The sequence below is a fragment of the Pseudorasbora parva genome, chromosome 8 (genome assembly GCF_024679245.1).
Source record: "Pseudorasbora parva isolate DD20220531a chromosome 8, ASM2467924v1, whole genome shotgun sequence".
NCBI lineage: Eukaryota > Metazoa > Chordata > Actinopteri > Cypriniformes > Gobionidae > Pseudorasbora > Pseudorasbora parva.
In genome coordinates, this window is record NC_090179.1 from 41,405,732 (window position 1) to 41,431,292 (window position 25,561).

Below are 25,561 nucleotides of genomic sequence, written 5' to 3' on the forward strand. Positions count from 1 at the left end.
ACCTCATGTGCTTCGTGGTGCAGAGGTCCTCAGCGAGTTCTAGTTTAGTTCACTCCCTGCCGGTCATCTGCTTCAGGACACCGAATTGGCTACTCTAATGATGGTAGAGACCAATCTCAAGAGGCTGGTTCTCTTAGTACGAATTCTTTGGGATAAGACAGATCTGAGGACTGTCATTATCTCCAAGAAGGCTGTGTGAGAGGAGTCCACTCCGTGGAGAAATGGTCAACACCTCATTACACGGTGCCCTCAGGGGGCGGTTCTGTGCAAACTGTTCAGTTTTTTGAGACTGTTTCTGAGTTAGGTCTGATTCCAGCTGCGTCCAACTAAACTTTTGGCCTGCTGTACTTGAGATCTTTGCAGTGGAGGCTCAAGACCAAGGGGCAACCCATTCCGCATGATCATGGTCACGCGCAGGTGCTTCGTAATGTGGTTATGTGGAAGGAGCCTTAATTGTTGTTACAGGTTTCTGTGTTGGGAGCTTCTCGTCATCGCATAATGCTTATGATGGATGCTTCCCTCATGGGCTGGGTAGCGACCATGCATGGCCTCTCAGCTCAGGGTCTGTGGAGGGGTCATCATCTCTCTTGGTGCTTACTGCCTGGTGACGATGGCTCAGGCTTTACATCCCTGGGCACCAAATTCAGGGAGCAGGACATCCTATTGAGACAGGGGATGAGGCCCAGGATATGGAAAATGAACTCCTAAGAGGGTAGAACTCTTACAGACATGGCCTAGGCTGTGTCTGTACACTGTTTCCCCAATTGTTCTGTTCCCAAGTTCGGGAGAGCAGAGTATGTGCTCAACACTGCCCATTTGGTGTAGTGCTATTAGTTCTGCAGAATCGATTCTCTGCAGAATTATTTCCATTCACACTAAGGGTTTATGTGGTGGTCATACTGGCTTACCACACACCTTTGCACGGTGTCTTTGGGAAGAACCCTTTGCTGTTTCCTCCGTGGTGCGTCAGATCAGGAGTGATGGAGGCTTTGGACTCTTAATAGGGGTACCCCCACAAGAGGGTGATGTGGCGGGCTGGTCCTTTTTGCTCACATTTGGCAGGTTTACAACCTTCTTTTTGGGCTTCACCCGTACAGTAGCACCGGGGTCCCAGGTGCTTCTGTCCTAGTTTTGCTCGCCTAATTTCACACTGGATAGGTACTGGTCATTAAGGAGGGATGGGTATAGATGTTTCCACAGCATCATTTTGACGCAGCGTGAGTTTCCTTAAACGGGAACGCCTCGGTTACAACTGTAGCCTTGGTCCCCCGGAGAAGGAACAAGACGCTGGGTCGCCCTGGCATACTTCCTGCGTGCCTATGATCATCTTGCCTGACATTGTTTGGTCTGGGTGCGCTTTATAGCTTCCTGGTCATGACATCACCCACCTATGCCATTGGACTGATTTCACACGTGTTTCAAGACACAATCACGCAGAGTGTTCCCACAGCATCAATTCTAACCAGCATCTTTTGACATACACTCTCCACACAGTTTTTCAACTTTCCAAATTTAAAAACTATATTTAAGTAAGAATTAGAAATGTTGCTTTGGCAAGTTGAAGGATTGATAAAATTAATTGGAAATAAATAAATACTATAACTAAAACTGAAATAAAAGTAATTAAACCTAAATATCAATATTTAAATTAGTAAATATTTAAAGTAATACCATTATAATAAAACTTAAATAACACTGTTGTTACTTGCCATGAACATTTTCTACACCATTTTTTTCAGTGTACCTATTAGCATTTCATTTTATATTATTGCTTTTTATAAAAAATTATATGATCGATAAGTTATGACAACACATTGTTCTGTTTATACTTAATTTTTAAGTGGTACAAAATTAAACTACACTCTTAAAAGTAAAGTTTCTTTATTGTTTCTTTATTTCTTTATTATTATTCTTTAACAATGCTTCAATGAAGAACCTTTAAAATCCATGGAATCTTTTCAAAGCATAACATGTTCTTTATAGTGGAAAAAGATTATTTAGGTTATAAAATGTTCTGCATGCTAACAATCAAATGTTTGGGGAACCATTTTGGAACCTTTATTTCCAAGAGTGTAGAGAAAAAATAAATTAAAAAAGCTGAAACGACTTGTACGGCCAATTTGAGTATACTTAAACATTTAAGGCAGCTGAACCTAAGATTTAAAGTTGAATTAGGGTTGAGTATTTTAACAGTGTGTTAATAAAGTCCCTGATGTTCTGTTGGTCTTTATGTCAGCCTGTGATCAGCTGGCTCTCGGTGTGGCCGCTGTGTTCGGCCCGTCCCACAGTTCTTCAGTGAGTGCGGTCCAGTCCATCTGTAACGCTCTGGAGGTTCCTCACATCCAGACCCGCTGGAAACACCCGTCTGTGGACAACAAAGACAGTTTCTACATCAACCTGTACCCAGACTACGCCTCCATCAGCCGCTCTGTGCTGGACATCGTGCAGTTCTACAAGTGGAAAGCCGTGACGGTTGTGTACGAGGACGCAACAGGTGGGTCAACTCGTCAGAAACACCATTTTTATTGCTCAGATGTTTCATTCATTTCTCAGGAGTTCTCAGACATAATTCAAGTATACACTTAAATGTATTTCCTAAAATGAAAGAAAATAAATATGTGAAACAAAAAATATATAAGTTAAACTATATAATAAGTGTGCGCTCTTAAAGGGTTTGTTCACCCAAAAATGAACATTCTCTCATTAACTACTTACCCTAATGTCATTCGACACCCGTAAGACCCTTCGTTCATCTTCGAAATCCGATGGCTCAGAAAGGCCTTCATTGACACCAATGTCATTTCCTCTCTCAAGACCCATAAAGGCACTAAAGACGTCGTTACAAATCCCATCTCACTACAGTGACTCTACAATCACGGTTATGAATCAGTGTGTTGATTCATGATCCGGATCGCCAATGTCACATGATTTCAGCAGTTTGGCGGTTTGACACGCGATCCGAAACATGAATGGATGCGCAGATTAATAACCATTTAAAGCTTTGTTTTGAAATCAGCTCATCACTATATAAGTCGTTATTTAGTTTCTTTGCGCACAAAAACTATTCTCTTTGCGTCATAAAATGATTGTAGAGCCACTGTAGTGAGATGGGCTTTGTAACGACGTAACGACAATGAAGGCCTTTCTGAGCCATCAGATTTCAACAAAAATATCTTCATTTGTGTTCTGAAGATGAACGGAGGTCTTACGGGTAAGTAATTAATTAAGAGAATTTTCATTTTTTGGTGAACTAACCCTTTAAGAATAAAAGTTCTTTATGATAAGAAATGTTTGAGTTCATATTGAGATGTCTTTCTTTCGATTGCAGACTTTGGTATCTTGGCAAATCTTAGCTTAGTTTAAGACTTTTTTTAAAAAGCAACTCTTATGAGATTATTGTGGTCAAAGCTAGCCTCAGACATCACACCCACAGACTGTTGGCTGAATGTCTGCTGATGCATATGGCACACAAGATGGGAAACGCTTTAGGAGTTTCAAAGTCATCATCTGATTGGTTGAATTCTGTAGGATTTCCGGGAGATGCGTGTCTCACGTTCTTTAACATTTCACCTGAAAACAAAGCAGTTGTGATGCCAAACCCTCTTTGTGGAAGAAGAAAGCTGTCGTGCTTGCAACTGTGACAAGTTCCCTGTTATATAGGCTAACCTGCAATATTCCAAATATCCAGTTTATTCCTGTTAAAGGTGCAGTAAGCGATTTCTGAAAAACAATGTTGAAAGTGGATCAGATCGAGCCCCAGAACACACTTGTATCTAATCAGCAGTAAGGGAGTGTATACACTTATTAGGGGAGAGGTGCCTGTTTTGCATAGCATGTTTATGAATTTGGCGGTGGAGCTATTAAGATAGGGGTGTGGTCCTTTTTGATAGGGGCATGTTTGGTTTTGGTGATTTGACATATTAACAGCATTTTTCAGAAATTGTTTATTGTCCGCATTAAAAGTTTCCAACTTTGAAAATTCCCTGAATTTTGCAACCCTGATCAGGATTAACTAAAAGCTGGATTTTGTGAAGTTTGCGGTGACATTGTTGCCATAAACTTGCAGCGCGTTCTTGAATGAATACAAATGCACGCCAGTCTGTTATCGCAGGGATATCGACTTTTCATTTTCACGCCCCTAATCATGAAGCGTAACAAAACAAACTGTGCTTGGTTACGTTACATGTCAGTCAAATGTCCTCTTGGGCGGTCCTTGACCAATGAAAGCTACGATGGAGTCCAGACCTTCTGCCATCAGTCTAAAGCTCAGGCTATGCGAGACTTGATCACTCAAAACTGACCCGAACACTGACCTGAATGGTTTAACCATTTAGTTTTAACCAATTTAGTTGGTCTTTTCCTCTGGAAACATCCACAAAGTAGCAGGATAATCAAAAATCTACTTTTGTTCTCAATTTAGATTAGTTGCTGTCTAGGAGAAACTAGTGAGTTTTTGAAAAGATCTCACTGGTGTTTTTTTGTTTTGTTTTTTTAATGATTTCTAAATGCATTTACAAGACACATATGTTTAAAATGATCCAGAATATGCACGCTTAACAGTAAGGTAGATAAAGATACTTTAAGGCACTTTTTCAAATATGCAGTTATTAGATGCACCTATAATCATCATATCAGTGTGTGTGTAATGTGTTTTTCATATTTATAAACCAACCCATGGGTGTCAGATGGTTATCATCTCAGTGCTTAATGAAAAATGTCATTCATTTATATTTCTGTTCTGAGTTTGACATTTGTGTGTATACTGCTGGTGTGGTTAATGTTGACTTTGTGATCATATCTGGGATAATTTGTTTGCTGAAATGACATTTCTTCATTATTAATGAGATTAGAATATGATTAACTTTGTCATTTTTCATGGATGAAAAATATTAAAAACCAAAAACAGCAACATCCCTGTTTAGAAAAAGAAGACTTAAGCATTACTTTTGTGATATGATGAGAATTTGAATTAAGCTAATTAAGAATCTACTTAAAATGGTGTTTGATAAATCTGAGTCAAAGCAGAACTTGATTAACTCGTTTAACATTTCAGTTCATTTCACATTTACACCAGTTGTATTGTTTTTGAAAGAAATATCATGCCAAGGCTGCATTTATTTGATTAAAAATACAGTAAAAACAGTACAATTTTATTAACATTTTAAAGAACTTTTCTATGTGAATATATGTTAAAATGTAATTTATTTCTTTGATCAAAAGCTGAATTTTCAGCATCATTACTCCAGTCTTCAGTGTCACATAATCCTTCAGAAATCAGTATAATATGATGATTTGCTGCTCAGGAAAATGTATGATTATTACCAATGTTGGAAACAGTTGTGCTGATTATATTTGTGGAAACTGTGAAACATTTTATTAGAATTCTTTGATGAATCGAAAATTCAAAAGAACAGCATTTATTTGAAATATAAAATATCTTGTAACATATCTTTACTGTAATGTTTGATTGATTTAATGCATCCCTGCAGAATTAAAGTACAAATTTCTTTAAAAAAAAAACTACTTTGAATGTATTTCTATCATATTTGCTGATTTTGGCTTTTCCACTATTTTTAGGGTTAATTCGTCTTCAGGAGCTGATCAAGGCTCCGTCGCGATACAGTATCAAGATCAAAATCCGACAGTTACCGCTGGGAAGTAAAGATGCCCGGCCGCTTCTTAAAGAGATGAAGAAGGGGAAAGAGTTTTGTGTCATCTTTGACTGCTCGTACCAGACCGCAGCAGACGTCCTCAAACAGGTAATGCCTTTCACAGCTGATGAATGACTTATAATGACTTACCAATTCAATTTTTTTTTCATTTAATTGAATTTGAATTGAGGTAGCAAATATTCCATTTGCAATGTTTGAATGCATTCATGCACAGCAAAAAAAAGAATATTTTTTTTGTTTTCCAGTACAAATATCTAAACATTCTTACATCAAGACACATTTACTGGAGAAGCAAAATGGCATAAGAAATGAAGGGCCCTATCATACACCCAGCGCAACGTGGGGGCAGGTGCGACGCAAGGGATTTTTGCCAATTTCAGCCTGATGCAGTTATCTTTTTCACGTTTAACATCACGTTGTTTAAATAGCAAATGCACTCTTGCCCATCTGTTCACCCATGGGCGTGCTGGTCTGAAAGCGAGGTGTGTTCAGGAGCATTGTTGGCTCATTGCTATTTTGAGGAACTGAAAACGACAGCGCCATTGACCAAAAAAACCTGCTCTAAAGTAAATAGCGCAGTATTTTTTGTTATTTAAAGGCTGCGTTAGCAATATGTTCCTATAGGCGGATGCACAATGTGCATACACTCTGCTCATTACACACACAGGGACGCACAACAGCACACAAACATTTTTAAATACTAAAAATAAAAGTATTCTTCTCTGGAGAAGTGTTCAAATTCCACCATGTAAATAGCGAATCCACCAATTTAAACGGATAGTTCACTTTGAAATAAAAGTTTGATATGTTTTAGCTTACCTCATGGGCATCCGAGATGTAGGAGTATTTGTTTCCCCAGTAGTTTCAATTTTGATCATTTTAGGTCAATCCGTTCTCGTCTGTGCCTCACATAATGCAGGTCTATGGTCACCACCTCAAAGAGCATACACAGAGACGTCCAAATTAAACAATCCCCCATCGCAAGTACACACTGATGGCCTAAGACACGAAACGAGAGGTTTGTGTGAGAAAACGAACAGTATTTATATCGTTTTTACCTCTTGTACACCACTACGTCTGACTGATCCGAGGGCGCGCGTGCGTGTTTCCTGTGGCGTACAAGAGGTAAAAACGATATAAGTACTCTCACACAAACCGCTCGTTTCGTGTCTTAGGCCATCAGTGTGTACTTACAATGGGGGATTGTTTAATTTGGACTTCTCTGTGTATGCTCTTTGAGGTGGTGACCATAGACCTGCATTATGTGCGGCACAGACAAGAACGGTTTGACCTAAAATGAACAAAATTGAAGCTACTGGGGAAACAAATACTCCTACATCTCAGATGCCCATGAGGTAAGCTAAAACATATCAAAATTTTATTTCAAAGTGAACTATCCCTTTAAAGGGAATGGGAGATGAGACTCTGATTGGTTTATTACACGTTAGGCCAAAACACACCCATGACTCATTAAGAGAATAGGCACAACCCTTTTGAACCGTGCGCCGACCATCTTCCCAGTCGTTAAACTAGCAAAAGTGGATTCGGAAACGCCCTAAGTGCACTTTAGACCATGCGCATAAATTGTTAAAATAGGTCCCTTAATATTTTAAGTAATTTTGCTTCTCAGCTAAATTTATCTTGATTTAAGGAAATGACTAAAACTGACTGTGATTTTTGACTGGAAAAGTCAAGTTTTTTGTTTGTAAGTTTAGTGTGAAATAGATTATAGTAGTAAAGTAAAATAATTTTATGGAATATGATATCGTGTGATATTGTGAGATTATTCACTGATGTCTTATGTCACTTTGACATTATCAAATCCTATTCACTGTGCTACAGCAATAAAAATACAAATCCCTAAACTAAATCCCCATCAAATGTGAGGCATTTGATTGCTCCACTTTATGGCTGTGGTTGAAAAACAATACAGTCATGCTTTATTTCAGGTCTTGTGGGGTCAGAGCAAATACTGTACATGTGTGTGTGTCTAGATATCTAATGTTTATAATATGAGCACAGAATGGATGATTTAGCAGAAGGAGGTTTACCATGTTCTCTTCTTGCTCTCTTTCTGTGTTCTAGCTGTTGTCTATGGGCATGATGACAGAATACTACCATTTCTTTTTTACCACTCTGGTGAGTTTCTTACATGGTTTCTTTGGTTGTGTCAGTGTTTTGACAGGAGATTTCAACAGTGTGTGTTCTACTGGTTTTCATTTGGTGTTCTGCAATGTTTTCAGTCAGCAGATGCTGCAGTCAGGATGTATTTTTGTAGGCCAGCCTGTAAGTTCTCATCCCCCTGGGTCCCTTGATAAAAACCCAAAAGGATTCTTCCACTGGCTTTTAGATTATCGCACAAAATAAGCTTTGTGATGAACAAAAAAAGGTTGTTTGTTACACATTTTGTTCATCATGATAATATTCACGAGTGAACACAAACTTCTATGAATTATGAAGCCTTAATATAGTCATCGGAAGTAAAAAGCTGAAGTTAGACTAAACTATGATTACACAACTTACTGATGTATTTTATGTTGTAGAATAAAACGTGAAAATATCTTGAGTTTCTGTTAACCATATCTTATTTCAGGCATTTAAGCAAAAGCCCAGTGACTTCAAGACAATTGAACTAAACTTGCTATGCTAATATGCTTGTTTCCAGGTTTAGGCCTACAAAAATACGTCATCCCTACAGCACTACTCTACAGCTAGAAAACAAGCAACATTTTTAGAAGTAAAGAAGTAATTTCACCTGTAAGGCTCGAGTTCATGTATTGCCTTAACTGTATGCCACAGGATCTGTTTGCATTGGACCTGGAGCCATACAGATACAGCGGTGTGAACATGACGGGTTTCCGTCTGCTCAACATCGATAACCCTCAGGTGGCGGCAGTGGTGGAGAAATGGTCCATGGAGCGAGTGCAGGCTCCACCCAAACCTGAGACTGGCCTGCTGGACGGAATGATGACAGTCTGTCCATCCCCTACATATAAATATATATGATTATATTATAGATAATAGTGTTTTATTATGTTCTAGTACAAAAATGGTACAAAGCAGTACTAAGTTATTTTGATATATAATATCCCAGCTAACAGGGAATGTTCTGTCTAACATTCTGGCACAGAAATGAACAAACATTCTTCCTGTAACATTAATAGAATGATCATTCGAAGTTATTTGGTCTTTAATATTCTCAAAAACGTTAACATTAAAACATGGTTACATCATAGACTGTATAAAAATATGGATGCAGTATCCGTGACGTCACACAAAGGATTCTGAAGAGCCGTTTTGTAGTGTAAAGTAGGGTCGAGCCGGCCGTTGGCTGCACATCACTCCATGATTATAGAAAATGGGCAAAGAGGCGGGACGTGGGCGGAGCTTAGGTGACGCGATGACTAACAGACAGCAGACAAATGGCAATCCACCTGTCACTCAAAGTGGCCACGCCCTTAAGGCCCTTTCACACCGGACACGTAACGAAAAAGCGAAACGAATCGCATGCGAAAATTTCGCGTCAAAACCATTCACATCAGCCGCGGCATGAATTTGCGACGTTTCAGAGCTCCAACATTCCAAAACATTCGCTGCGTCAGCTGAGAAAACACAGACAGTGAAGGTGAGCTTTTCATTTTATTTAAAAGACAGTTTCGGGTGCAACCCAGTCTTGAAGGACAGAGAGTCTGAAGGGGAGTATGCTAATCATGTACAGGAGCTAAAACATTATCATGGCCGGTTCTGCACTTACTTTCTGAAGAGGCAGCAGCGCATCTGACGAGACAAACCTCACACTTCAGGGAACCAATTCGATCCGAACTGTTTCCAGTTCAGTCACAATGTAAACATTTAAGTGCCACAGACAAACTGATGGCAACACATTCACTTTACATAATCGCGGACATAAGGTTAAAAAAAGCAATTTATAAAAGGTTAACTTATTACAGTAGTAAACACAGCTGCAGATGCACAGCTTTGACTAGACCTACAGCTGTAATCTCATGAGATATGCCATACCTGGCAAAGGTTAATGTTCAGTGAATAGCTCGTGACATCAACTGGACATTTCGTCACCTTTGTTTCCTTGTATTTTATTGGTTGAAGCCGTTTTTGACGCCGCCAGAGTAAAAAAAAATCAAAACTGAAACAGAAAAAATAAATGTCGTTTTTTTCGCCGCAGCACATTCGCGTTCGGTGTGGAAGCGCTCATTACACAAACAGCTGACCAAAAAATAAAACCATTGTGCGAATTATTCGCGCGTCAAAATCGCATCCAGTGTGAAATGGCCTTTAACTTTAAGACTTTATATCATGTAAACGAATGAGTTATTAAAATTCACCCCCCTCACAGTTGTCATTATGGGTAAAATTTGCTGTATAGACCAAAACCACAATTTATATCAGGCTATAAGCATGTTTTTCTGCCATGGCCACTATCGTCAAAGATGATTGACAGTTAGTATACAGTTTGGATTGGTGTTATGGTTCAGTTCTGGGCAAGAACTCCCCATGCGCATCCCTGCAGCCTAGCATGGATAAGAGCAGCAATAATCCCCCTTAGAGTAAACAGAACAACAGAACCAACATAATGGATTGCAGATATAATTTATGTTAATATTTAATGTACAAAATAATTCAGGAATTTAGTCTGATTCAGGGGGAATAAGAATACCAAATCCTGACTGGACGAGAGGAGGAGCTGGGGATGGAGGAGGGTAATGAGCTCTAGAGAAACGCGATAGCTGCTGATAGTATTGAAGGAGCTTATATATGTATGTGGCGATAGACATTGTTTCCCTAAAGGTAGACATGATCAGCTGACAGTCAGTTGATGCGAGCTTGACTAACGTGACCTGCCAGAAATGACGCTACTCTTCATTTTTTTCTGCTGTAAAATTGGGCATTTTAACATGGAGCTCAATGAGATTCTGCTCCCTTCTGGAGCTTGTCTGTAGTGGCCAGTCGAGGAACTGCAGTTTAAGTCACTTCTGTATTGGCTAAGAGAGACCCCGGGAGGTTCCCGCTTGGGTTACACTTTGTTTTACAGTGCATGTACTTACAGTGTACTTACCTTACTGAGTAATACAAGGTTACTACATAGGCTTTAGGGGTAATTTCAGGGTTAGTGCCTAGTTATTATTACCCAGTTATTGTAATTGCTATAATAAGTTCATAGTATGTACACGCGGAACAGGATTGTAAAATAAAGTGTTACCAACATTATTTATACAGTAGAAGCATTTTTTCTGAAACGTTTTAGTTCAACGTTCATGCAACGTTTGTAAAATGTTACTGCTTGTTTCAGAATGCATTCAAAAGTAACGTTTCATAATGTTAATCAATGAAGAATGATAAAATAGAATATTTCCTTAATGTTTGCATAATCAAGAAATAAAATGTTTTTGAAACAATTACCAAAAAAAAAAAACTGGACGTTTTAGGACATTGAGACAACATTCAGAACATTATTGTTAGCTGGGATAATACTGAATTTATTTATATATATCATGATATCACTACATATTTTTACCATAGTCCAAAAAAAGACATCTCCACAAAATGGGTTTACCATAAGAATTGATTAAAAGACAAAAATAGTCTCTGATTTGAATGTCTGCTGTGTCTGTCTTATTGTGAGTTGATCACTTTATACATATTATTTCAAAGCAGCTTTACATTTATAAACACGAAAATAATATTGTGTTAATATTGCAAAATTCTTCAATTATGGAACAAATTCAATTTGAGCTCTACATAAGACAACAGTGTCATTCAGCTCAGTTTAGTTTAGGGTTAATTTAGTTTAGTTACAGTGTCAGTGTTGCAAAGTTCATCCGTTATGAAATGAACTCAAATCAATTGTAAAGCAGCTCCAGCTTTAAATTGGATGTTTAATTAATGTCAACTTAAATTACATTAAACTGACACAAGTTAGAATAAATGTTAAATCAATGTAAAAACATGTCAACTTATTGATCAGCTCAGTTCGGTCCAGTGTTGATTCAGTTCAGTTCAATAAGTCTTGATGTTGCAAAGTTCATCAATTCAAGTTTTGAATCATTTTAACACTGATAATATTCCTTAATATCAAGTGTCTTTTGAACCCAGAATTGAATTCAGAAACAAGTGAGTTATTTCATCATTTGAACAGTCTAGTTGCATGCCTGAGTAATCCTCTCTCTCTGTGTGTGTGTGCCGCAGACTGAAGCAGCGCTGATGTATGACGCGGTGTATATGGTCGCTTCCGCGTCCCAGCGAGCGTCTCAGATCACCGTGAGCTCACTGCAGTGTCACCGGCACAAACCCTGGCGCTTCGGCTCCAGATTCATCAGCCTGTTCAAAGAGGTACATGCACCTGCTTAAAAACTCCTGCCCAAAATGACAAGGATGGTTCACCCAAAATGAACATTCGGTCATCATTTGCTCATCATGTACATTGGAATGACACAAAGATGAGTAAATGATGGGAGAATCAGCATAAATAATCTTTTAAAACTGGGTTTTGTCTGTTTAGTCCAAATGCATCATTACTCACTTTTCTGGGAAGTGTTTTGAGCCACTGCCAAACAGGTGTGGTGATTTATGCACGGACACTCACTCTCTCCCAATGATATCTTCCAAGTGTTCTTGTCAGAGCTTCCTGTTTTGGAGGAGGTATTGTTGAGTCAGCATGTTGGCATTGCAGGCTTGAGGATGAATGTGTGTTGGACAAGGGCTTAATGGCTTTAGCTAAATTACCGATGCTGGCTTTGTGGGTGAACTCATTATAGTCAGGTTGTATTCATTTAAAGGTGAAGCCTGTCATTTATGCTCCACTAGTAGGGCCGAATGGAATTGTAACTGAATTGGCCGATATAACAATATTGACTTAACAAATAGTGTGAATTTGACAAGTGGTACAGTGAGCCAAATGACCTCCTCTCTCTGGACATTATGGGTGGAGTTATGTTTAGCTATGGGGTTATGGGTAGGTTAGGGTGTGGTTGGACTGTCCAGCTCCACCTCTCTGAACATCATGGGTGGAGTTATGTTTAGTGATAGGGTTATGGGTAGGTTAGGTGTGGCTGGACTTTCTAGCTCCACCTCTTTGGACATCATGGGTGGAGTTATGTTTAGTGATAGGGTTATGGGTAGGTTAGGGTGTGGTTGGACTGTCCAGCTCCACCTCTCTGGACATTATGGGTGGAGTTATGTTAAGCTATAGGGTTATGGGTAGGTTAGGGTGTGGTTGGACTGTCCAGCTCCACCTCTCTGGACATTATGGGTGGAGTTATGTTAAGCGATAGGGTTATGGGTAGGTTAGGGTGTGGTTGGACTGTCCAGCTCCACCTCTCTGGACATTATGGGTGGAGTTATATTTAGTGATAGGGTTATGGGCCTGAAAAATTATAATTTATTGCATTAAAAAAAGCTGTTACAACAACAATAATAACAATAATATAAAATGTATTATTATTATTATTATTGGTGTTGTTATTATTAGTAATTTAATAAATAAATACAAGATGTAAATAATAATAATAATAATAATAATAATAATAATAAATAGTAATAGTAACAATTCAAAAGAGATGTATTATTATTTATTATTATCATCATTATTAGTGTTAATCATGCATTGACAATTATTTAAAAATAGCAACAACAAGGAATGTGATTTATAGTTTTAATTTTTATTATTTTTTTGTCATTTATTGGCATTATCCTGTTTAAGGAAGAATGGTTTTAAAGGCGTCCATTTATTATTTATGTTATTTAAAAAAAATAACATCATTGTTGTTATTAATTATTAGTGTTAATCATACATTGACAAGTATATTAAAAACAAACTAAAAACAACAAATATTAGTTGTAATAATTTTTTTTAAATTTATTTAAATATCATTATTATTAGTAGGCTAGTAGTGGTCGTAGTAGTAGTAGTAGTAGTATTAATGTAATTGTTTAAATCCCATTAAAGGTTATTTTAGTTTTGAGTTTGTATTTTTTCCTAATTACAAAAATATTAAATTTGTGTCTCTAAAGTTCTTTACTCCAGTGCTGATGATGATGATGATGATGATGATGATGATGATGATGATGATGATGATGATGATGATGATGATGAGGTGATGTTGATGTCTTCTTCTTAGTGAGACTAACGGGTACAGTTATTACAGTCTGTGCTAAGCACTGCCGGCTCTGGTGTGTTTTAATCCCGGTCTGTTGGTAATTGGAGCTCACTGTACATGTGATCCAGAGCAGGATGTGATAAAAAGGAAGGATCTAGAGAGATTTACACTGGAGAATAATGACTAGAACAAATCTGGACAAAGGTCATGTGTCTTCAGTGTGAGTGTATGAAGCAAGTCATTAATAGCTCCACTACTGTATGTGAAGATTATGAATGCTGCCCACCCCACAGCAAATTAAAGAAATAATCCACTGGATTTGCACATCAGGCTTTACTGAATGTCTGTTGGCTATATAAGCGCCGAACCCTTGTAAATTCACATGTTCTGGGTAAAAGATCCACTGAACCGTGTGTTGGGCGGCTCGGTCTCTCCGTTTGGCTCGATCCTCTGTGAGCTTCATTATACAGTCCATTTACTAACAACTGTTTGCAGAACAGAGCTGATGTATGGCTCTGGCCACTTCATTGATCATGTGGCTATTTGTGATCTATGGATGTCTAGGTTGTTTCTCTTAGCCGTTTGTCTCTGAGTGAATGGGGCTGCTTTAGACAGATTATAAAAAGCAGAGAATATAGAAATAGCAAGGTTGGTGGCTTGTGTTTGCTTATTAAACAATGTTTGATAAGCATAAAGAACATTGAGGAGATTTGTAGGATTAATATAAACCTTAACCACGCATAGACAATAACCCACAAAGGATAAAACCCAAACAGGGAGAACTAAATGAGACACAGGTGCAAATCATTAGTTACCATAGAAAAAAACTGGGGTGTAATGAGAAATCAAGGAAACTGAAAAATTACTCCTTAATTCATTCATTCACAATAATTTTAAATAATTCACAATGATTTCTTAAATTAATAATAATTTATTTAATACATATATTTAGTTATTTAATATACAGACATGGTGCTTGTTAGAAAAAATATGCTTTTATATAATAAATGCATTCATTTATGAAATGCATTAAATTAATCATAATTTTATTTAATGTATTCATATTTTAATTTATGTATTTACTTAAGAAATAATTTAATTAATAATAATAATAATAATAATAATAATAGAAAAATTATTCCATGTATTTTAAAATTATTGATTAACTAACTAATTGATTGATTTACAATAATTCATTTCATTAATTATTATATACATATATAGATATATAGAGATTAGATTTATGTACAATAATTCATTAAATAAATAATAATTATATTTATACATATATTTGTTGGTTTATTACAAATACAAGGTGCTTGTTAGAAAAAAAAAATATTTTTTTATATAATAAGTAAATGCATTTCTAAAATGCATAAAATGTATTATGTTTTTTAATTAATGCATTTAATAAATTTATTTACTTATTAAGAATGTATTAAATTAATAATAATAATTAAAAAAATAATAATATAATTTATTTATTCATTAATTAATTTATTCATTAATTTATTTACACAAATTCATTAAATTAAGACTAATTTATATATGTATCTATTAAGAATCCCATTCCCTCTCTCAATCTTATATCTTATACTATAAAAAATAATGTCAGAAGCCCCTTAAAGCGTGTGTGTGTGTGTGTGTGTGTGCGTGTGTGTGTGTGTGTGCGCCTGCGTGTGTGCGCATGTGTGCGCGTGTGTGTTAAGCTAATACAGCAAGGTAAAGTTGTAAACACTGGGCTGGTGATGTGCCAAAACACATTCTCCACTAATGATGATGATGATGATAATGCTGCATCTGGCCTCTAAAGCGGTACTTAGAATAAAAACAAATGAGCAATCAGAGTTTTTTTACAACAGCCTCATATTTAATCTAACGTCAGATCCTCTTCTCTCTGCTCCTCACTTCTTGTAGGCTCAGTGGAACGGACTGACCGGACAGATAATCATAAACAAGACGGACGGCCTGAGGAAAGATTTTGATCTCGACATCATCAGTCTGAAAGAGGATGGGATGGAAAAGGTAAAAGCAGAAGATGCTTCCGTGATCTGCACCTGTCTAAGACACACATCTTAATATCGGTGTCATACATGTCAAATCTTGGCTTTTTCTTTTCTTTTTTTCTTTTCATAAACAAGCAGTTTATGGAAAATGGTCGTTTTAACAAAGTATGGAAGAAGGTTTGTATTGAATATCAGAAATGTGACATTAAAGTCCCTTTTCCCCTTGCCAAAAGTACCATGGTACTAAATTATTGCCATGTTAATGTAGTATGTTATTTCATAAAAAAACATTGTATTACCATGGTACTTTTTTCACCTGTGGCCCTCATGTTTGTGAACTCATAGCTTAGTTATGGATTATACTTAGTTTTGACACTGCAAACGTATTATTTCAAATAATTTCCTTATATAACATTGTCAAACTCTCAGTCGGGGCTCAAAACCAGCAGCTTCCAATAGCTCTGCATCCATTTATTAAAAAGATCACATCACTCATAGGGTCAACAATGCAGAGAGCTCATTTTATTAAACATCTGTTTTTGAGCACTAATCGCACGGTGAGCGCTCGGTTTGAAGACACTTTCTTAATGTATGTTTTAAAACGCTCCCCGTGACACCAGCTATCAGACAGAGGTGACGTAGCGTAGCAAATGGAGCTATACTGCGGTACATGGAAACAAACACAAAGAGCATCTCAGAGGAGCTGATGTTTTCGGTCATGTAAAAGAAGGCAATGATAGAGCTGATGTTGGTGTTGTGAAGCGCTTACCTTTGCACAATAGTATATGTGGTAGAGAACAAAAAATTCAGTCCGTTTTCTGCACTGTTTTAAGGCGCATTGCTCTCTAGATTTATTTCCCCCATTTATAGAGCATTCATTTACATTTTTTCCTTGTCTTGTTTTCTTTTACCTTGTAAGATTTGTGTGTGTGTTGTTAAGTGTGTGTGTGTGTGTGTGTGTGTGTGTGTGTGTGTGTGTGTATAAAGTGTATATATATATATATATATATATATATATATATATATATAATATATATATATATAGATATATACACTTTATGTGTGTGTGTGTGTGTGTGTGTGTGTGTGTGTGTGTGTGTGTGTGTGTGTGTGTGTGTGTGTGTGTGTGTGTGTGTGTGTGTGTGTGTGTGTGTGTGTGTGTGTGTGTATGTATACACCAATCAGGCATAACAAATATGACGACTGACAGGTGAAGTGAGTCTATCAAAAGTTATCCAAGGAAGGAACAGTAGAGAACCGGCCACGTGAGGATCGAAGGCTGGCCCATGTGGTTTGATCAAACAGACGAGCTACTGGAGCTCAAATCACTGCAGAAGTTAATGCTGGTTCTGACAGAAAGGTGTCAGAATACACAGAGCATCTCAGTTTGTTGCGTATGGGGCGGCATAGCCGCAGACCAGTCAGGGTGCCCATGCTGACCCCTGTCCACTGCCGAGAGTGTCAACAGTAGGTGCGTTTACATGGAGCACTGTAATCGGTTGATCTGTAATAAATCCAATCCAAATGAAAATGCTCCATATAAACACCTCAATCTGAATAAAACTGCCCAAACCGAATGAAATTGTAATCGGTTTGAGAGGTGTGGGATAAACGATCAAACGAAAAATGCAACCATGTAAACGATCTGCCCCGATTACTTTTCAGTGTGCGTCCTTATATGACGTGATACAGCACGCGCCTTCACCACTGACCGCGGCCACGCTCACACACAGGCTATAATGTCTATATAGAGGGGTAAACTTTTTATTTTGTTAGAAGTAATGAAGATGATGTTGGCATAACGACACAGACACAGCCTGGCTTCATCCTCTCATCTTGACAGCGTTTGTCCCAGGCACTTTTTACTTCAACTGCGCCTGACAGAATAATTATTTTTTTCTGAGATGATTACACTTTAGAATAAATAAATAGCTTTTATAAAACCGTGTAAGTCCTGGTGGCCGTTGAGAGTTGCTATGGCATCCGTGAACACATCCAGCTGCTGGAGAGGACAGCATCAACAATTCTGATACGGCAGACAAACTGCTCTGTGATGATTGCGATTTAAAGTCAGCACATGTAAACCCCAGATCGGTTTAGATAACGTCTTATGTAAACAGTCCACTAAATCTGTCAATCGGAATTATTTTAATCGGAATGACAAAAAAGTGTGCATGTAAACGTGGCACATGAGTATCAGAACTGGACCACGGAGCAATGGAAGAAGGTGGCCTGGTCTGATGAATCACATTTTTTCTTTTACATCACGTGGATGGCCGAGTGCGTGTGCATCACTTAACTGGGGTGCTGTTGATATTCTGCTGGGAAACCTTGGGTCCTGCCATCCATGTGGATGTTACTTTGACACATATCAACTACCTAAGAATTGATACAGATCATGTTCACCCTTTCATGGAAACGGTATTCTCTGGTGGCTGTGGCTCTTTCAGCAGGATAATGTGTCCTGCTACAACGCAAACATGGTTCAGGAATGGTTTGAGGAGCACAACACAGAGTCTGTGGTGTTGACTTGGTCTCCAAATTCCTCAGATCTCAATCTAATCGAGCATCTGTGGGATGTGCTGAACAAACAAATCCGATACATGAACTTAAGACGGATCAGGGCTGTTTTGGTAGCAAAATGTGGAACAACACAATATTAGGATGGTGGTCATATTGTTATGCCTGATCGGTGTATCTATCTATCTATCTATCTATCTATCTATCTATCTATCTATCTATCTATCTATCTATCTATCTATCTATCTATCTATCTATCTATCTATCTATCTATCTATCTATCTATCTATCTATCTATCTATCTATCTATCTATCTATCTATCTATCTATCTATCTATCTATCTATCTATCTGTCTGTCTGTCTGTCTGTCTGTCTGTCTGTCTGTCTATCTGTCTGTCTGTCTGTCTGTCTGTCTGTCTGTCTGTCTGTCGGTCTGTCTCTGTCTGTCGGTCTGTCTGTCTGTCTGTCTGTCTATCTATTTATCTATCTATATCAACAGTTTGCATTATGAACACAAATTGATAATTTTTTTGTGTCTGTTTAGATTGGTGTGTGGAACTCAAACACTGGCCTTAACCTGACAGACAGCAACAAAGACAAAAACGCCAATGTGACCGACTCCATGGCCAACCGGACACTCATTGTCACCACAATTCTGGTAGGAATCAGCCAGTTCTCATCCACAAAACCTACAGTAGGCCGTCTCCACCTGGTGTTAAGATGCGTTTTTGTCGATCGGATCATGAGTGGACGACACCAAATTCAGGTGTAAACAGGATCTAAACAATTTTGAGCCTGTCCTCTTCAACCACTTCCAGAGGTAGTCGAAAACGCATTTGACCGGATTGCTGTCGTAGTGTAAACCCTCATGTGGTCAAATGCATTTGAACAGACACAAAAGACTGTGTACTCTCCGTCTACTGACCTAATCTATAAACATTATGGAAGCAAACTAACCAGGCGGGATTTAAACTTTGATTCAAACTCAAGTTTGGTTTGAAGACGAAAAACATAAAGCACAAAGTTCTCTCACCATTCCTGATTTTTAACACACACTCACAGCGTTCGGCTGGTCTTCCGGCTGTCAGAACAGAAACTAAAGCTGATGCTCTCTGTATTCTCTGTTTTTCTGAAAAAGCCCACCCATACACCCTCCTTTTGAAGAAATCAGGACGGAAGTGGTTTAAAATGGGCAAAAGAGACTGATTAAAACCCCAAGTGTAAACAAGAATACGTCTCTCTCGTCCACTTCGGAGCCGATTGACCAAAACGCATCTTAACGCCAGGAGTAAACAGGGCCCAAGACACTCCACATGCTCTAACTAATAGTATTTTTGCCCTTGCAGGAAAACCCATATGTAATGTACAAGAAGTCAGATAAGCCTCTATACGGGAATGATCGGTTTGAAGGCTACTGTTTGGACCTGCTGAAGGAGTTGTCCAACATCCTGGGCTTTTCCTATGAGGTCAAACTGGTGACTGATGGGAAATATGGAGCCCAGAATGACAAAGGAGAGTGGAACGGCATGGTCAGAGAGCTAATCGATCATGTAAGTCCACATTTCTAGTTTTGTGGCTTTTAGTCCATGGCTATATGTGTGCTAGTGTCCTCGTTAAACTATTTCATGTGAAAAAGATTAAAACTCTTACAGAGTCAAGCAAGTTCCCCTGAATTAATTCTCACGGTCTCCATTACAGGTGGCAGATTTGGCCGTGGCGCCTCTCACCATCACTTACGTGAGAGAGAAAGTTATCGATTTTTCCAAGCCCTTCATGACTCTGGGAATCTCTATTCTCTACCACAAACCCAATGGCACCAATCCAGGCGTGTTCTCCTTCCTGAACCCGCTCTCTCCGGACATCTGGATGTATGTGCTGTTAGCCTGCCTCGGGGTCAGCTGCGTGCTGTTCGTCATCGCCAGGTACTAATCATTTTAACCCATTTTAACCTTTAGATTGGATTAAATACTTCACATTGGACCAGTTTCATGCTTCCATATGTTTTGTTGAATTGCGGTTAACAGTTCCTGTTTTACTGGCCAGCTCATAAACAGTCTTGGACAGCTCGTTTTGAATACAAATGCAATGGTACTTTTAGTACAGTTAACTTTCCTAAAACTTTTCTATCAAATACCAGCACATGTCCAATATTTATAATGCCCAAATTGTGGTGTTGTCACTGCGTTCTAAATTCCATTCACTGCTTTGAAAAAGTCACTGCATTGTTTTATAATGTTTCCTGAGTGCACTTATAATGTTAGTAAGATTTTTACATCAAAAATGGTCGTAATGTCAGAAATAAAAGGCATTTTTTCTACCCTGATTTTAGTCCTCTGATTGAAGGGGCGTGTCTGCTGTGAGACTTCAGTGTAAACGCCCACTGCTGTGATTGGCTGACATCTTTGCATATAAAATAGCTAGTATTACATTTGGAAATATCTTTAAAACATTTAGCACGTTTTTACTAGGGGTGTGCCAAAAAATCGATTCACAGAAGAATCTAGATTCTCATTTGCGACGATTCAGAATCGATCTGAAATGTCCAAGAATCGATTTAATAAATTAATAAAATCAGCTGGCTGTTCGCCTCCATTTTGTAACTAGCCTATACGCGACGTAGAGTCCTGCAACGGGTATAAAAGTGGCTAAAACGGGTGGATTGTGACATTTATAAAAAATCATGGGCGGGGATGCGGGCAGATAATTAACTCTGTGCGGGCGGGTAGTAGCGCGGAGGAAAAATATGTGAAATATTTCTGTGGCGAGGTGGACGAGCGAGAGAGCGAGCGAGACCGGGGTGTGATTGTGAATGAGCGTCACCTGCGAGCCACACCGAGTCCTCTGAGGGAGCTCGGAAACATATAAGGACGAGAGATCACCAGACCTGGATTTGACGTTGAGTTGTGTTTACGTTTTATTATGTGTGTGTGTGCGTGTGGCAGATGTCCGTGAGGGGGTGCCCACGTTACTTTTGTTTTGTTTGGTCAAAGTCTTTTAAATTTTCGCCGGTTCCCGCCTCCTTCTTTCCCCTCCGACATACTGTATTACAATTTCTATGTCCAAATTACCATTACACATACACACAACAACGATATGCCATTTGACCCATCACGTCACCACCACTGCGACAGTGTGACTTTTGTTGATGCCTCTCGTAGCGCAGATGGAGCGAGCGTTGCAGGAGTAGCAATGGATGAAGTAAAAGTAAAGTTGGTGAGTGGAGTATATGAAATTGTTGACAACGAGTCTTTAAAGGCACTTTTGCTTGTTTCATTAGCCCATTCATGACGCTGTTGATGTTGAGAGAGGTGCAAGATAAAAAATAAAGCATTTTAATTTGAATGATTTTAGCGTGTGTGATTTATCGCGGGCACGGGTCGGGTAACGGGCCAAATATTAACGGGTCTGGGCGGGTGCGGATTTAATTTAGATATTTTCAAAATCGAATCGTTTTCAATCGAAAATCGATTATGAATCGCATCGTGGCCTCAATAATCGGTATCGAATTGAATCGTGAGATGGTAAAAGATTCTCACCCCTAGTTTTTACTATTACAGCTCTCAAAGTTAACTAATCATGAAAAGTGTTGACTATAGCAGTATACTCAGATCTATGGCATTATATTTAGATCATGGCATGAAAGTTGAGCATGTAGCCAATCACAGTGCAGTGATCTCGTCATTGCAACTTGATTTCTGCACTCTCACGAACGCTTTGATAACTAACAGTGCAAACACGATATAAATAAGTGGTTCGCTGATTATAATGCTGTGGCATTACTGTCGAGTCCATATCATAAAAGTCGTAATTGCATCTGATTTACTGAAGAATCCACAGTGAAATGTACCGAGTACAAATAAATAATGCTCAACTGAGACATTCACATTGTTGAAAATAAAGAACCACATTCCTAGCTTCCTGTGGAAGGTCTTGTTATTTGTAGTCCATCCTGTATCGCTCTTCTCCTCGTCATCTCACTAACACACCCAGGGCCGTTTGTAGCCTGTCTGGCACCCTAAAATTTTAATTTCTATGATCTACATATGTGTATTTTAAGATGTTCTGAAGGCCAAAAAATTAGATAACAATAGCTTGAAAACCATGTCACTCGCCGCCACTGCGGATTGAAGAACACAGTGACACAAAGACTAAAAGACGGGACGAAGCCGTAGCCGAAGCCTCGCGCCGCCAGTTTCATATGTTTTAAAGGTTAATCACATGTTTTAGTTGAGAACAAGTAACCAATAAGTAGGCTAACATACCTGTATATATTTTTTTATATTTCCTCTTTTTTCTTTTTACGATACTGAGCCCCTGATGGCTTTGACCTTTTCATGATGATGAAACTAAAGCACGCTGTAACGAGTAGAAATATAGTGTGGCCCCTTTAAGAGTTGCGCGCGCTCTCTGCAAACGAAGTCTGCATTTTGTGTATGTGCGCACTGAGGCTTGAGCTCCCATGTGTGGAGATTATTTTCTGTTTTCTGTTGCTAACAGTCAGTTATTTTGTTTTATTAAGTAATGCTGTGGACGGAAAGGGAGTTTGTGATGAGAGTTCAGTGGGGAATAAAGTGCGATCTGTTCGATGTTAATCGCCTCCGTGTTTGCATCCACTCAACGCCACGGATGACAACGTTTCCTGCCGCCCTCTCATTTCATTACAGCAGCGCCACTATCACCATGGCGACTTCACTCCAATAATCGCAACTAATCATAATGCCTTGAAATACCAAAAGTACGAAATATTAATAATAAAATATATATGAAATAACTAAAAAATCTTGTTGGGGAGGGGCTCACTGGCGCCCCCCAGCTGTTGGCGCCCTAGGCGACCGCCTAGTTTGCCTATGCCTAGAAACGGCACTGAACACACCAGTTGCCAAATTTGCAATGAGGAAGCAGGTGTTGATTTTCTTCTGCAGAGACAGTCTTTCACGTCATTGATAGACACATTCACAGTGAGTCGTCATCTGGGCTTGGTTATAATAAAACTGTTTGTGTATGTGTGTGACCTAAATGACTGTTTGCATGTGGAGGATAAAATTGATGGGAGAAAACTCAATCTTTTCAGAAATATCATATTTGTCTGGATGAACTTTGGAGTATTGGAGTCATGCAATTTTCCCTCTATATGTCTATATTTTTCCTCTCTGTTGTATGGTAGTATAATTTCCTCTTTTGGTCTCCCACCTGTTCTGTGGGTTCTTTTGTTTTTAGACTTTTTGGGCTCTTTAATGGGTGTCTAAAAAAACGTTTTAAGAACACCTTTATTTTTGTGGGTGGGAAAAAATAAAATATGAAATAAGAATAATAATGGCAAGAGGAAATTGAGAACATGATACACACATTATCTTGAATATAAAAGATTGCTTTGTAAATCATTTCAATATGCAGGATGTCTCTCTTATATGTATTTATTGGCAGTCTCCAACATCCCTGCATGTTACATTCATCTACAGTATGTGTGTTTATTTATTTGATTTATTTGAACATACCGTATAACAGCCAAAAATGTTTGCAATCGAGTCCAACAGTGAGCCACCAGATTTTTGATTTAAGCGGAGTTGATTTTCCCATTTTTTTGCCATCATATCAGCTCCAAGATTAATAACATTGCAATATAAACTTTTTTAATGATACATACATAGGGCGGGAGGATAAACAAACAACTGTTTATTGCAACATCTTCAGAAAGGGGAAAATGATGACAATAAAAAATCTGTTTAATACATGAAAGTAAAGAAGTACAGAACAAATGAACTGCCATATATTGTCCAGATGCTTTGGAGGGGAAAGGGTTAGTCAGTTAAATCGAGTTATGTGTATGTGTGTATGCATGTTAGAAACAGTGTCCGGGTTTTAGAGAATGATGTGTTGGGTTGATGGAAGGTATTCTGTATCTGTTTTTCTCATGACTAATGAAAAGCAAGGTACTGTATTACTCATCCTTCGACAATGTGATGGTGAATGAGGTTTTTCCACTTAAACAATATTTGTCGTCTGGACTGCAATATGAAAAATGCAATAAAGTCATAGAGAAGTACACAAAAATACACCAGTGAAAGATGTTAGAAGAGGAAATTGCTGAGAGACCATGATGCATTGCACATGACATAATCAAAAACAATGATGCAATATCAAATTAGTGATTTTATTGATGTATATTGTCAGAATGAGTCAGTTTATTTAAATTTATTGCAAAATAGTGGCTGGCTATTGGCTGGTGATGGTGGTTATGTTGATATTGGTGTTATATTGAATATATACAATAAATTTGGGGTGATTTGTGTTTTTGCTGGTGAAATTTAGAATCATTGTGTATATTGTGATTGTTTTTGTGATTGTGATTGATGTTTTATTAGTGTCTCTGTTTTAAATTTCATAGGCAAAAACATCTCGGTTACGTATGTAACCCTTGTTCCCTGACGTAACGTCAGTGACTGACGAATGGGGGTTTCGCTTGGAAGCCATCATTCGTTAGTCACTGATGTTACGTCGGAGTGACTGAACGAAAGGGAACTGTTAGTGTTGGAGAGTAGGTAACCATTACAATATGTTAACATTTATTTTATTGCATTTTTTAAGAATTTTGTCTAGATAATACAAATTACATCAAGGGAACTTGAGGTCAAAAGGATAATTTGATTTGATATGCGAAAGTCTATATAAAAAAGGTTATTTATTATATTATATTATATTATATTATATTATATTATATTATATTATATTATATTATATTATATTATATTATATTATATTATATTATATTATATTATACAAATGTGTTATTCTTTATACAGTATTGAAATGTGAATTATGTGGCTGTACAGTAAATGATGAGTGTGTGTGTGTGTCTGCAGGTTTACCCCATATGAATGGTACAACCCTCATCCCTGTAACCCTGATTCTGATGTGGTTGAGAACAACTTCACCTTAATCAACAGTGTGTGGTTTGGGGTTGGAGCCCTTATGCAGCAAGGTATGAGATTTAACACGTGTGCTTTCCGTCTTTAGAGGAATGTCCAAATGTGTTAGAATCTACAAATGTACAATATTCTCAAACTCTGAATATACTATCATCTATCTATCTATCTATCTATCTATCTATCTATCTATCTATCTATCTATCTATCTATCTATCTATCTATCTATCTATCTGTCTGTCTGTCTGTCTGTCTGTCTGTCTGTCTGTCTGTCTGTCTGTCTGTCTGTCTGTCTGTCTGTCTGTCTGTCTGTCTGTCTGTCTGT

The 25,561-nt window shown here is 38.1% G+C and overlaps 1 protein-coding gene across 2 annotated transcripts in view; it reads left to right on the forward strand.

The window, feature by feature from the left end:
* The window catches only part of grik1b (glutamate receptor, ionotropic, kainate 1b), a 63,922-nt gene that overhangs the window by 31,920 nt on the left and 6,441 nt on the right, over positions 1-25,561 (forward strand). For both annotated transcript variants that reach the window (XM_067451302.1, XM_067451303.1), the window contains 10 exons: positions 2,237-2,494; positions 5,578-5,759; positions 7,758-7,811; positions 8,472-8,645; positions 11,877-12,020; positions 15,704-15,811; positions 18,858-18,971; positions 19,660-19,863; positions 20,012-20,235; positions 25,174-25,292. In XM_067451302.1, the coding sequence (XP_067307403.1) occupies positions 2,237-2,494; positions 5,578-5,759; positions 7,758-7,811; positions 8,472-8,645; positions 11,877-12,020; positions 15,704-15,811; positions 18,858-18,971; positions 19,660-19,863; positions 20,012-20,235; positions 25,174-25,292 (1,581 nt within the window). The remainder of the gene's footprint in view (positions 1-2,236; positions 2,495-5,577; positions 5,760-7,757; positions 7,812-8,471; positions 8,646-11,876; positions 12,021-15,703; positions 15,812-18,857; positions 18,972-19,659; positions 19,864-20,011; positions 20,236-25,173; positions 25,293-25,561) is intronic.